Below are 15182 nucleotides of genomic sequence, written 5' to 3' on the forward strand. Positions count from 1 at the left end.
GCCTCCTCTCACTCTTTGGTTACATACTGCCAGTAGCAGATGGTGTTCACTGTTTGCACCTGCAAATCAAGTTGACAACTGTATTTCTTGACACTGTCAACTGTGAAGATGCAAATTGCTTTTCATTGATAGCACCACCTTTCCTTAAGCTTAAGCACTACTTTAGCTGAGGTTACTGTAATAGCTGACCATTCTACTACCTATTAACTATGATGAATTATTAATCAGTAATTATTACTATTTAATCACTGCTATAAGCACAAGGACTGTGACTGTTACATAGGCAAGCAGCACAATCCATGTTTTATTCAGGATAATTGGGACCACACACTATTTAGGCCTTATGAGCACAGTTGTGTATCACGAATGACAAGAACAATTTTCACTTTCTATATTCTCTTGCCATTTCTGTTTTAACTGTAGAAATGGAGTACAAATTCCACTCCCACCTCATAGGTGCATCCCTAGACATCTACAGCAGCGCCTCTATGTAGAATGGAGCTCTAGGCATCTTTGTAAATGAAACAAAATGCCTCCTTTGCATTTATAAACACTCATGGCATCTACACAAACGCTACTGCCAGTCACCTTCTTGCTGATGAACTGCCAACTGCCATAGCCTTAGAGAGAAGTCACTTTTTATCTCCAGTTGTATTATCAAAATCCTGTGCATACAACTACATTCCCTGTTGCAATACACAGTTATTATCCAACTCAAATGTTCCTCTTCAATGGCTTTTCTTGAAACAGGATTATGCTTATATATTTCCAGAGCATCAAGGCAAAAATAACCCAGTACAAAGCTAACAGTCCTTTCACAGCAGCTAGGTAGCCACAGCAGATATTATTTACCAAGGAATCCTGACTCACACAGGCCCATTCCAGCTCCCTTTTCCACACAATTCTTCAGACCAACCTAATCATGTCTTTGTATTTACTGTTAATAAACTCAGATTGGTTTATGCTGCCTTTTAATTACAAGAGTTGCAGCTGTATCCTGAAAATACACCAATATTTCGGAGAAGCTGGATTTTAAAACCTGGTTTGTTTGTTTCTTGGCATCCACAATGGAGCTGAGCCTTCTTCCATCAAGAAAAGGATATATTTGGGGGTTTTTTTAACCCGTCTATTTTGGAGCAAGGAAGAAGTTACTCTGAACATGGGCTGAATTTAATTTCCTCTCTATAAGTGACTGGTTGTATTACTTTCCAACTTTATTCCTGAAACAAAATCCTGCACCTGCATTTTGCCATCAGTCATATGACAGACCCAAGTCCATTCAAGAAAAATATTCCATTCTTGGACATGGAAGACAAGACATGTAGATGTTCTGGGCATGCAGACAGGAGCAAACAGAGAAAAATATGTACCAGAAGTGCAGGGAAAAATGACGGATCACCGGCTTTTGCAACTTACCTGTATTTCCTTATGTCTAGATTATCTTCGCTGATTAAGCCTTTCTTGGTACTCCAGTAGAACCTTTGTCACCTTAGAAGTTCCTCACTTAATTAAGTTACTAAGGCTCAGGTGGTCCATGGCAGGCTGCATGGAAACTTCAGTGCTTTCATGAATAATGCTCAGCTGCTTAAAGGCCCAAGATGATGAAGGGCATTGCTCTGGGTACATCTGTGTGTTGGAAGTGTGGCATTAGCAGTAGGGTAGCCTGGCACTTCCATTTCAGCTAAACACAATTCTGCCCACATCTGTACTTTGCTGCTGAAACTCAGGAAAAAGCATAGTTAGAACCAAACCCAAAACTACTAACATATACAATGCGGTTGTAGAGCATTACACATCTCTTATCCAGAGATGAAATGGTATGACTCTTGATTTAAGTTTGTCTTTCTTACTGCTTTCTGCATTGGCTGGACTTCTGAAAAATGGTGGAATCAAAAGTTGGAGCATAAAACTCAAAATTACTTGATGGATGTTATAAACTATGCAAGATGTTAAACTAGTCTCTAGATAAACAGGGAGCTGTCCCCTTCACCCACATAACAATCATCACTTAAACTATAACAATAGCTAACTCTACCAAATATTTGAATTCTGTTCCATTTCTCAGAGACTGTTTCCACTCAGATCCTGACAATTTTAATTGAATGTGAGCTGATGACTTTTCAGGGAAGCAGTCTTGAAAGTCAGAAGTGCAATTCCAGACAGCAATCCTACACAAAAGAATCTTAATCCTGCCTTTTCAAAGACCTTGAACATTTGCACTTCCTAGATTTAAGCTGCACTTACGCCTGACTCTTGTACCCAGGATGAGTCAGGACAAGCAGTAGAAAAACACAGCAAAAAGCAAGACGGCTGTTTCCGTTTGGCATTGATGAGCATGCACTTTCACGCATTTTGCGCCTGCAGTTTAATCATGGAAATCATTCTGCACGCTCCTACTGCTAATGATCTGATTGTTAGGAGAAAGGCGGGCCCCAGTCCTATTGACTGTTTACATCTTAATGTGCCCTGTTTTTGAAATCTATTTCCAAACTAACTGAGGTTCTATTGTGTGATACTTCCTCTGCAGCATCACACGTTTTCAATCAGCATCAGCTCCTTAGCCATAATCACTTCCTGCCTTGGCTTCTGTTCAGCACTGCAACTCACTGCAAAAAAACCTGTAAATCCAGTCTGTATACAGAAAAAGGTATAGATGAAGCAGTATTTAGGTGGCAGTTGGCAAGAACTGGTTTTATTCATTGGAAATGCTATAAACTGAGTGTGAAATGGTTGTAAATCGCTATGGTTTTTATTGCTGCATGTTTTCCTGGTCTTTTGCATGCATGTTGCTTTGAATACAATTTTGACAATCTGTCCCCTGTATCTGAGGGCACTACATCACCTGCATGTTCCATCAATGCAAATAATGCGGATCCTTGCCATACACCACCAGCAACTCTGGCCAGTTTGCAGAAACATCCCAGCATTCATCTGCACACAGGTTTCATCTGCATCATAAGCAGAGTTGAAGTCTGAAATTATACAAGTGAGAATTCCCAAAGCTTTAAGCACAAAAATCTAAAGAACCATAATTAAAGAATAACATTTTAGGAGACAAAGCTTCCATGTGAAATTCTAGTGCCTTAAAATACTTCTGAGAATGTTGTCTCACAATTTCTCAGTATTTCTCATAATATGAATGACATGCACAATAACTGTATCTGTGTTAAAGAGAACTTCACTACAATCAGCACTGCTGTAAAACCTAACTTTGTCCATGTTCAACTGGTTTCTATCCTGCTTCTATTTTTTACGGATTTCACTCCTTTACATCCAGCTTCTTTGATTTCTCCACCTGTGTAATTTCCACTCCAGTTTCTATGCAGAGCATTGTAATCATCACTGATGGAAAAACTGACCCTAAATTAAAGGTAAGATAAATCCAGCCTATAAAACAAAAAGATGGCAGGACAACCATTAAAGATGTTTTAGTGGCCAAAACCAGTACATGGACATGCCTTTGTGCTCCCTCAAGCAACGAGCGCCTTTTATCTAAAAGCGCAAGTGGCAGGCAAGAAGTTCAGCATTGAGTGAAATTTCTTGGCGTTCAGTGGCACCGTTACTGATGTAAGGCTGAATAGCAGCAGCATCTTGTTCAACGCAAGTTCCAGTTCCTGGAACACGCTGCAAGGCTCCAGGAAGGAAGATATTACCGCCTAGATAAAGTCAGGCTTGTAGTGCTAGGAAGTAGTTCTTGGCAAAAGCCTGAATGCTATTGTGTTTGCAGCTTTGATTTCCACCTTTGTCAGTGGAGCTTTTATTTTCTTCAGGGAAAATGATGCTAATGGAAGAAATGTCAGCATTTCTGCCATTACTGTAAAAATTACTGTAAAAAACCAAAAGGCCCCTGAAAAGGGCCCCAAAGACAGAATATAGCACACTGGAAGAGGCAACGGGGAACAGGATTTCCAGGACAAATGCCTGCCTCTACTATCTTCTGTCATGTTTTTAACCTAAGCCTGGTACAAGCCTTCCCTCCCTCACCTCAAGGCTTGGTCTGTACAGATCTCACCTTCTGGCACATCTGGGTTTTGTGGTTTTTTGTCTATGAATACCTGATACTTGAAGTATGCCTTATTGTTTAAGCAACAGGGAAGCTAAGACTAACTGATATGACATAGTTTTTCTGGATCTTTACTGTGACCAAAGAACTCTTCCACTTAAAAAATCCAGACTTATTTTCATTATTCTAATCAATAAGCTGCAGTTTCCCCAACTAGAAAGCAGAAATAAGAACACAATTAGTAAAACTCAGTAGAGTTGCATACACAGGTGCCAAAATGTACCACAGACCAAATATAACTAGCAAGCACAAACCACCTTGATGTTTCACTGGCATGACTCACATTCCTAGCTTTGAACTCTCTTCAACTGAGGCTCCTACCTTCTTGAGAAGAGCCTTCATGGTCGTTGTCATTTAATTCCTAAAGGAACAACAGCTCATGGCTTGGTATTTGTCATGTTGACTGTGGAACAAATTAAATCCCTTCTTACCAATGCATGGAGAACACAACTGGCATTTAGGATCATTTCTGTATGAATTTGCAGAATAGAATTCTTAGCAAGTGCAGCTTCATGCAGCAGAAGCTAAGAGGTAGAATTATGTTACCATGGGTACAAAGCACCTACTCAAGCATACAGATATGGTACATTTGCTATGAAAGTAGTATGGCAATGGCCATGAGGTAGATCTATCATACAAACCATCCGTACTTTATCTTCAGCTCTAGCACAGTGTGTGTAGTATGTCTCTCAGCTGCTTTCCTTCTAAAATGGATTGAAGAATAGACACTAACTCCAGGGACTAAGTATAACAGGCTATAGTTGATAGCAAAGGTTGTCTCATATAGCAATTCTCCACTGTCGAAGTCCTCAAAACAGAATCCATGTTCTTTCAATCCAGTAACCTGCCTGTAGGCCATGTAATATTTGAAGAACATTGATTGCAAGTATGTGAAGTGGACATGGAGGCACTTCATGTAGACTGCAATTAGGCAAGTTGCCCTTGGACCGCAGAAGATGGCTTCTCCGCTGCTTCATGCACACCAAATGAATTTAATTAATCTCTCTATAAGCCAGCTCAGTCATTTCACTGGAGGCATCCTTTTCCAGTAGTAGTCAAGACTTGTCCTTTCATTCCAAGATCTCTATTAAATAAACAAAAGGAGGAAGTGACCTACCTAGGGCAATGCAGGAAACTTAATGGAATAAGATGATTACCTCCAATTCAGTGTTACTTCCTTTTGTCCTTAACATCACCTTTCTCTGCCCTGCTCATTTTTGTAACATTGGTTTATTACTCTGCAAGGACTCATTGGATTTTACTGAACATCACCTGTTACTTATTGGATCTTTAAACTAGGCTCTTTGCAGGAAAAGACAGTTTCCAAGAACACTGGACTACAGTAGACCCCTTTTTCCTACCTCAGCACAGCTCTTCACATACCCCAAGGAACACACTGACAGTCATATGGCCACAGCGGTCAGAACTCACTGGGGGTGCCTTCAAATCCGAGAAGGGAGCTACTTTTTTTGTTGTTGAGATTACTTTTCCCTCCAGCAAAAATAAAGCAAAGGCTTTTTGCAGACAATACTACTCCTCATCTCCTAGGAGACATTTGCCTTGCTACCTCTCTACAATCTGTGGGAAACAGCAAGGAGAACCTTTGCCCCAGCCAGCTGGCACATACCAACTGGCATACCCCTGCTCAACACACAATAATGATCTGTGGTGCTCTTTTTCCATTCCAGTCCTTTTTCATACCTCCTCAGCATCTGGGGAGGTAACTTTTCCTCTCAAAAATTCAACTCCACTTAATTTCCTTTATGTTTTACCTCTTTACTACTTTCAACACTTCTGTTACACTAGCTGCAGTGTGGCTTCACCTGGAGTCAAGATACATATACAACCTTCACACTTGCTGAGCTTCCACCCTAGACTCCTCCTCCTCTGGGGAGTAACATTCTCTAGCTTTCTTTTTTAGAACCACTAATACAAGGCCATCACTCCATGTCCACTTTTTGGTTTCAATCCCATTTATTTTTGCCGCTTTTCTTCATTTTATGAAATTAATTGATATAAAAAAATTATTAGCTTTCATTGGTGATCTGTTTTTCAGCTGGACTGCACTACAGGTTTGATTCAATAAAAATACTGTTTCAGACTGGTTATAATTGAACTTCCTGCATGAAATACTGTTTTCCTGAGTGCTTTCTCTCCACCATATACTTACAGGAACCTAGTTATCCACTATGGATTAGAGCTCCTATAAATTCACAAGGCTGTAATTTCATCTTATAATTTTTAAAAGCATATCAGGCCCTAGATTCAATTTCAAGAAACACCTTCTGACTGGGTCTCCTGGCTTTGATCCCTTCACCAGTACATCCAGAAGAGGCTTTGGTCAAAACCAGACCAAAACCAATGGCATCAAATTGAAGCAAAATTTGGTGCAGAAACTGAAACAAAATTTGAGTGTAAGCCAAAAATCCCAAGTCTGAAAAGCTTTACATTGCTGCTGTCTAAGCATGAAGGTTAAGCAAACTCCAGAGCTGCCAGTTTTAAGGTCTTAGAACTTTGCTTCCAAGTAGGCTCCATCTTGGCAGGGCTGAGTTACTGCCCACAATCCCAATCAGACCTGTGAGCCAGCCATCCTTTGCCTACCTCATTGCAGAAGAATCAATCTGACAACCCATTCAGGCTTTGTGCAGCCAGTTTTTGTTAGGATCCTTTTCTGAAAGGGAGTTTAAACTTATTTTTCTCAATCCCTTGGAGAATGCCCTAAGTTTAGGTCAGCCTGTGAGTGGAGACACATCTTAACTTCTTTAAGCTGTAACCCCTCCCCACCCTGCATGCACAATTTCACACATCCAGAAGTAGTGCAGGAGCTGAGGTCACTCACCTGAAGGGAAGACAACAGGGTTCGCAATCTGTGTTTTAAACACCTAACTGCATGAAACTAGTATTTTCCAGACCGCGTTTTTCCTGCTTCAGCAATTCCTGAACTACTCTGAATTCTCATCTGGTCAGTCCCTGGATTTTACTGATCAGCTTCACCAGCTTGGTTCCATAGATTTGCATCTGCAATCATCACTTCAAGGACAGAGAAAATAGTTTCAACTAACATCAGCAGCTCATCATATTTTAAGTCCTCAACCAAACACAGGACCAAGGAGTTGCACTGCAAATGATGTGCTTGAGGCAGATGGCCTCCATATGCATTAACATTCCATAACTCAGCTTCAAACATAATTCCTCAGTTATAAAGCAACAGATTTTCTTAATCATTCCAGTGCTTCTACAAATATTCAACCTATGTATTTCAATTGTAACTCTCCTAACACATCCAAGGCTAAGTAGTGCATTTAAAACCAGCTCATCCTGATTCTGCTCTTTGCCTCTGCATTTTTTTCTGCTGAGCCCTAGAATAGCTAATTTACATAATCTGCTTTATCAATGCAATTAACTTTCTGTACTTTTTCTCTTGTGCTGATATCAGTGTTTCAGTAGCAAAAGGGCTTTTCATTATACACGATTTTGTTGACTGTTTAATGAAACTGATCAATTCTTTTGACATAATGAATTATAGCCAGACTTTCCTGACTTTCAGTAATCACCAAAAACCCCTGATTTGCTTTATTCGATGCCTGCTCAGCAATCCCCTGCAGAAATATGGACAGAAAACTACAAGACATTACTTTACTAGGTCACAAGATGGATAAAGGCAAAAACGGTTTGCTGCGCTTCACATGCTCCACCAAGAGCAATCTCAGAAAGCAAGCTAGAAGCTACAAGAATTAAGCACCAGATTTCATGGAGAACAAATATCTTCAGTTCACTGTATTTGGTTTCCAAACAGTGAACTTGCAACGAAAAGTACCAAATCCCACTTAATACTAAAATCAATATAAAAAAATGCACATTAAAATAACTTTTGACAGCACATTCATATATGGGGAAAAAATATTGGACCTGTTGGCACACTAGAGGGCAAGAAAAACAACTTTGTCCAACGGTACTAACTTCCTCTCACTGCCACTGTACCAATATTTCTGCTGGGTAGTGAATAGGGTGTAGCCTAAAACACACTGCACAGCACAGAGCTTGTCCCACTTAACTTGGCTGTTGCTGATGTATAAGAGGTGGTCTATTATGGTTACACATGGTCCTTATATTCAACATTAAGGCAAATTTCATTCAAAAGAAATAATCTCTCTATCTAAAGTACTACTGTGTCTTCTAAACTACACTCTAGCAAGACAATGGTGACACATTAGCAAACACAATTCTCTTTCTATAGATTTTGAGCAACATGATAGCTGCTGAGAAGAGAAGCTAGAGAATGAGTTGGTCTGGAATTTAATGGGCTTCAAGTAAATGTGCATATTTGGTTTAGGTTCTGTGTTCCTGCTCAAAAGTCTTTCTTTCTCCAATTTAATTTGTCTGCAAGGCACTAAGAACTCCTGCACCTCCAGTATAGTCTTGTGAAGTAGAGAACAATGTTTGATAAACAACAAAAAACCCTATTACATGCACAAGTCATTGACTGTGAAAGCTTTTAACATTCTTGCTTTCTATCCTACAAAACAAAAATTCACAAAAAAACCCAGTTCTCCACTTACAGCCAGAACTACATTTAGAGATGGTTAAAATTGACTGTTACACAATCTACCTCCAAAAAATCTTGTGTTAACACAAAGAGCCTTGGTTTACCTTTAGGAATGAGATCTTATTTTAAGAACAAGGTACATATACACAATATCTGGACTATCACTGATATTACTTGTATTTCCCAGTATGTATTTTACAGTGAAATTATGCAGCATGAAACTCCAAAGGAAATTCAATGAAAGCATCTTTAGTAAAACGTAGAAACTTTAATTTACATGCAAAAACTACAACATATTCATAATAAAAAACTGGTGACTAAACAAATTAAACACAATTTGTAAAAATTATCCACGTTGTTAAATAGGTCTGTACAACCAAAGATTTACAAAGTCCCTGTGCATTTTCATTTTTTCAATGCACAACTGAGTTTAAAGGTTCTGCTCGAATATTCCCCAAGTCAAGAGCTGAATCTGTCTCTTCATCAATTTCACCAATGACAGCACTGCAATAAAAAACAGGTTATCATTTGTTGAAATCCCCTGGTGCAAATCTGGAAAGCCACAAAATTAACTTGCTAATGAAGACTTTTTTTTTTTTAATTGTAGAGCTTTATCCTTTGAACTTCAAATTTTGATGGCTATAAGTAGAGTCTAAAGGAAGTCTGGGGGTTTTTTGTTTGTTTGTTTTTAAAGATATAGGTTGTAAGAACCAAATACTACTGGTCTGTTTTAGGCAGTAGGTTAGCCTCTGAAACAAGAACTGGAAACCTTTTAGAAAGAAATAGCTTATCAAGAGTAATGTCTAACTGTAGCAATTAAGTGCATACAGCATCAGATAAGCAAGACAATTTCCTTCAACACAGACTAGTAAAATGTTATTAATTTATCCAAGGGAGAATATATAGTATTTCAGCTATGCTATGTTAAGACTTACCTGGACTAAAACACTAGTAGACTCAGTAAAACTGATTTAAAGGAGAAAAGAAGGTTAAGGTAATAGAAGTCATACTAGCTCAGGATGGGAACTAACCCAGAGGGAACATAAGAACAGAGGCTAATCCTTCTGCATACCCTTCTATTCACCACTTCAGAGACTTATGAGCTAGTGTCTGATCCACAAAATGAATTAACAGCCACCAAGCTATGTTATATTAATCCACCCAATAGCTTTCTGAATAGACTTCTATTTTTGGTGTTTGCTACATCCTACAGCAGTGAGTTCCACAATTAAGTTTTACAGTGTGCAGTGTAATACCTTTATACATAACTTGTTGTTGGATTATCTTCCATTTTCAACAGCAGAAAAAAACTAGAGAAATTTAAGTGAAGCAATTATCTTCCCATCTCCTTCTACTACTCCCGATTTCACAGCAACCAATAACCACTATAGCTGTGCTTTTTCCAAACTGAAGAACTTGCTTATTCAGCCTTTCCTTGACGGAACACATTTCATACCTCTAGTTACTCTCAGTTGCGCTCTTCATGCATTTTCATACTGCACCCCTCTAAAGATAGTGGCATACCAGGTGTTTTAGCAATGACATGACAATATCTCCTGTTTTAGTTTTCTTCCTAATAATCCCCAATATTCTTTCTTCCCAGTGAATCTGTATTTAAAAAAAAAAATAGCCAGAGACCAGGGCGAGACTGAGCTTAAGAGTAAGACATCCCAATACAGGTGTCTAGGTTCCCATGACAGTCAGTGGAAACTAAAGAGGAATTTAACTTGCCTTGAAACAGAAATCTGGTCTGCTGAAGAGCTTTCTTAGTTCCATCACTGCCTAGATCTTCACTATGTTGGGAGCTTAGACAACAAAAATGTAAACTGCTTATGCCAATTTAATATTCAAAGCACTGACCAGTATGGAACCTCATTTCAGATTTGGGTCCCTCCAGAATTCTTGCATGAAAATAACTTGATCCTGGATGCTCGTTACTATTCTGTTTATTAGCTTTTTCCAAAGTGACACTTCAATTTAAAACACTTCCTTAGATTAAAAACTGTCTATGATATCAAAGCATAATTTTTTTCTTTGGTTCACATCAAGAAATACAGCTTATTTCATCAGAGATCTCATTCTCCTAGATGTAAAAGGAACAAAAAATACCTGCCATTCCTGATGTCTTTCATAGGCTTCCTGCTTCTCATGCAGCAAAACACACACACACACGTATTTAAGAGGTTTGCAGTTTTTAAGCAGCTTTCCTTCACAGTTTTCGTTAAGAGTTTTACACATAACTTTCTAGTATTACTATTTTTTTGTTGTTTTCCTGATTCATCACACACTTCTAAAACAAAAGTTTTCTTTTTCCTTCTAACAACCTTTTAATTGCTGTTGAACCATACTGAGTTCTTCTGATTGATGCTGCATATTCCCTGCATGCTTCTAGTGATGCACACTGAAATGCCTGGAAGCACTTTATCCCATGACTGTTTCTTTCATTTTATTTTTCAATAGCTTCTCTACTTTCTGAGAGTCCCCTATTTTGAAGTTACTGTTACTTAGCTGTTGTTTCTTTTTGCTTCTTCCTACAATGATGCTGAATTTCTGTATGATAAGAGTTGCATGAATGCAGGATTATTTCTTCTAATCAATATGTTTCTGAGTTTGTTAAGGTTACAAGAAAATACAATAGTTTCTATAGAAGAATGTTTTGAGTATATTTGAGTAATGTGGCAGGCTGGTACAGTGAAAAAGTGAAAGTATTATTTGGCTTTTAATACACATTTGTACTATTTGAATGAAAAGTTACTGGTACAGTAGGATACTTAGCCCTATCTTTGTACAGTTGTCAATATCTTTATTTTTGCTTAAAAGCTTAAGTCAAAAGCGATGAAAGCCTTCCAAAATGATCCGCTTTCTTGATGACATTAGATAAACACACCTAGATATAAATCTAGGTCTTGACATTTCTTTGTACAGCAATATTCATCAGAATTAGAAGATGAAAATTCTTATCCAGGTTCACACATTGGTCCCTGCAACATGCTCTTTTTCTGGTTGTGTTAAAAAATTCTCATTTTTTGCCATCAGTTTCAGAATGCTGCTGCAGAAGTCATCTTCCTAGCAGGCCCACTTACCAGGCATTCCTTCCAATTCTCTTGTACCAAACAGATGGGAGGGTTACATCAGCTACTTTTCTCTGTATTTAATGAGCTTTTACTCTCATTTTGTCAGGGCACTTTACAGCAAATATCAACTCATGGGTTTGACCTGTCACTACATGGGCTTCAACAGTTTTTACACTGTCAAGCCAGAACCTTCATGCATTTTCCAGATTATAAAGTGTTCACTGTGAAAACCTGATCTAAAAGAATCCTGTTAAAAGTCAACTTTGTATACTAGATTGCTGACTTTTTGTACACAAGTTCTCTCTCACATTTTGTTCATTCTTCTCTGTTCCTCCATCAATGGATCCTGCCTTTCACAGGCTGGAATAAAGAACATCTACACAATGCCTAGACTCAAGAAAGGAAAATGTTGAGTTTTATACTGACCTCTCCTAGATTGCTATCTGTACATGAGCTGGTTAATTTACAGCACTGTAAATCTAGACTAACAATATCTTAACATTACAATGCACCACAGATATTTGCTATTTAATGTGCCTCCACTTTGACAGTACTATCAGTGCTACCCACAAATACAAAGATGCAAGATGTCTGGGGCTATCAAGATGTGTACAGATACATTATCTATGTATACACACACACACTAAATTTTTATTAGTTGGTTTAACCAAGAATATGCTATACTTACACGTTATCACCCCTTACAATGTATAATCCCAGCACTACTTGCTCAACTCCTTGTGAAGAACTGAACACTCGTTCATGGCTTTCATCCAAAATCAAGTTAATGGTCTGATCAAAACCTTTGAGGGTTCCCTGAAAAACACACAAAAATAAAGCACTCCAATTACCTTTTAAATTTATTGTCCTTGCTCTCAAGGGTATCTTAAACAAGGTGGCAATAGTAAGGTACTAGAGAACAGACACTCTATTTAGGTTTTATTGTTAGGCTTAAACACAAACAGCTGGAGAATGAAACTTTAAAAGCAATAATCAATTTAAGAAGTAGCATCTATATTTACTACTGAGCATTCATGCTAAAAGCTACAGTAACCTTTAGCACTAATAGTAAAGTTTCCCTTTTACCAATGATGGCCCTCCAGACAAGTGATTTTACTATTTCTACACTATTTTAGTCTTCCTTTTATTTCCAGAAATCAAATAAATAGTTAATTAAACCAAAGAACAGAAAAACTGGATTCTTGTGGTCAACAATATTGAAGCCGTTCTTAACATGCAGTTTTAAATGGTATCTCTTTGAAGGAAATTAGCCTGGTTCCACAAAATTACTCACCCCCCCCCCCCGCAAAGAACAATTTCTGTGCCACTTCAATACGCATTTGGAAAAATGAAAACATAAATTATTTGTGTAATTTATCATCAGTAATTGATTAGGAAATTTAAACTCATGTAAAATACCATCATTCAAAGAGTAGTAATATCCATTTATATCATCTAACCATGTAACAATGAGTCATATATACCAATTTCATTCAAATCTTTTTGGTAGAAAGTATCTTTTATCACACCACAAAGTTTACCAGACTGACTCCAACCAGACAGAAGATTTGGTGAAGCTAGGATTTTTCTGCTAAAAGTACTGTTTTCTCTTTCCAGAGGCCGCACAAAACTAAGTACAGACAGAAAGATATAATCCTCATGCAATGATCATACTATTAAGTTAAACTCAAAACACAAACGAATAAAAGTTGGGGGGGGGGCAGGATACAAGAAAAAAGATAACACAGAAGTAATAAAACTAAAACATTATACAGTCTAATATATAATAGTTTGCCAATACTCAGCTTTTTAGGCTTAAAGAGAATCCCACAATTTTTCAGCGCAATAGTCAGCTGATGTTTTTCTATAACCATAAGGAAGAAACGGTTTTAGCATGAAAGTTGAAGAGCTTCCTGAACAAAGAGGACATTTTAGATGGAAACCACATTACTGAACAGAAGAAGAAATGCGTTTTCTTGTACATTCCTATAGAAAAGGCCATTTGACAAAAAGTCAAAGCATTTGCACACACAAGTTTATCAATGGACAAAGCTGACAGGCAAGAACCAGTAAATGTTTAAATCATACAGTATAAAATAACAGCCATAAAGCTTTAAAAAAAAGTTTGTAAAGGTGTGAACATATAAGTGATAATATCCCAGCACAGTTTCTTTATTGCTGCGATGGAACGTCTTTATGGGGGAAAATAAAATGTTAAAAAAATACAAGTCTTACCACAATCATTCTTCCATCAGAAGTAATTACTGCAACAGTACCTGATAGTTCATTTAGGAAATGTTTAGAGATATCTGAAATAGACACATTAGCATTTTCTGAAACATTGATATGTAATATAAGCTTTAAGAGCTATTAAGAGCCAGAAAAGATTATCAGCATTTCTTTAAAAAAAAAAAAAAAACAAAAAAACCAGCATGGTTGATAGTAACATTTGACAGCATAGTATTTTTTATGACAATCTGTTTTAAAGTTTCACTTTACCCAACCACAGAGAATCATACACAAACATGAATACCATTAAAAGCAGACTAAAGATTTGAGTGCACTTCTCTTCCCATTGCTAACTGCACTACCTCAAAATTGAAAGAACATGAACAGTTTGATAAACACTTCAAGCTAAGTCCTTAAAAAACAGCTTAGCAGTGGGGATCCCGAGTCTGGCATTCTACATCCCCTCACTTGGAAAGTCTGACTAGTCAGATTTGATGATCACATCCTAAATGACTTCGGGTTAGTACCTGACTGTGAATAAAATTGAAAATGCCCATAGGTTATTAGGAGTACAAAAAACTAGCTAGAAAAGGGTTCCAAGAACACTAACTCACAGCCTTCGAGCAAATGATGCAAAGCTATTAACTAAACACGTTAAGAGCCCTTTAAGGGGCCAGGCCCATTGTGAATCTCGTTCCTCATCACAGATCAAGCAAGGATCAGGGTTGCAGCACTGAAGGCTATAGCAGACCCTATTCTCTGGGTCTCCTGTAACCTCTGTTCTACCTGCCAAGCCAGCCTTACGTAAAGGGAAACCGACACAGCCAGCCAGGAAGGACCCAAGCAAGGCAGCCGCCCGCGGCAGCGGGGTGCAGGAGGCCGGAGGCCCCGGCCGCTATGCTTTTCACAGGCCCTTCAGCAGCCTGCCTAGGGCTCGGCACCTCCTCGCAGCTCACAGCTTGCCGGGCCCGGAGGCACCCGATGCCCGCAGCAGCTCTGGCACCCAACCCCGCGCCGCGCTGCAGCCACCAAGCCCCCGCAGCCGGGCGCCGCACCGAGCCGCTGGGCCCCCCGCACCCGGCCTCCCCTCATGCCCGCGGGCGCGAAGGAGAGGGAAGGCCCGTTCCCGTTCCCGCCGCCCCTAGGGCTTGCCCGGGACGTTTCCGCCCGCCGGAAGGATACGGTTGATGTAATTCTCCAAAGCAGAGGTCATGGCGACGGCTCCCGCGCTTCCCCTCACACCGGCGCCGGCAACCACCTCCCGCGAGAC

At 39.0% G+C, this 15182-nt stretch overlaps 1 protein-coding gene across 1 annotated transcript; it reads right to left on the reverse strand.

The window, feature by feature from the left end:
* Window positions 1–8854: 8854 nt before the first annotated feature.
* On the reverse strand, window positions 8855–15176 carry LSM8 (LSM8 homolog, U6 small nuclear RNA associated (S. cerevisiae)). Its single transcript, XM_010573986.1, has 4 exons — window positions 15095–15176; window positions 13919–13959; window positions 12372–12499; window positions 8855–9113 (listed from the first exon to the last, which is right to left on the reverse strand). Exons 1-4 carry the CDS (start codon window positions 15123–15125, stop codon window positions 9023–9025), a joined length of 291 nt encoding a protein of 96 aa, XP_010572288.1. The 5' UTR covers window positions 15126–15176; the 3' UTR covers window positions 8855–9022.
* Between the last annotated feature and the right edge of the window lie 6 nt (window positions 15177–15182).

Source organism: Haliaeetus leucocephalus, unplaced genomic scaffold, assembly GCF_000737465.1.
Source record: "Haliaeetus leucocephalus isolate CR32 unplaced genomic scaffold, Haliaeetus_leucocephalus-4.0 Scaffold406, whole genome shotgun sequence".
In the NCBI taxonomy this organism is placed as follows: Eukaryota; Metazoa; Chordata; class Aves; order Accipitriformes; family Accipitridae; genus Haliaeetus; species Haliaeetus leucocephalus.

Excerpts from the sequence above, each read along its gene's own strand:
- LSM8 (XM_010573986.1), bottom strand. The coding sequence starts at position 15,125 with ATGACCTCTGCTTTGGAGAATTACATCAACC. Across the intron at positions 13,960-15,094 it reads TTTGGAGAATTACATCAACC|GTACTGTTGCAGTAATTACT; the intron begins GTATCCTTCCGG and ends ATGAACTATCAG. Across the intron at positions 12,500-13,918 it reads CTGATGGAAGAATGATTGTG|GGAACCCTCAAAGGTTTTGA; the intron begins GTAAGACTTGTA and ends TGTGTTTTTCAG.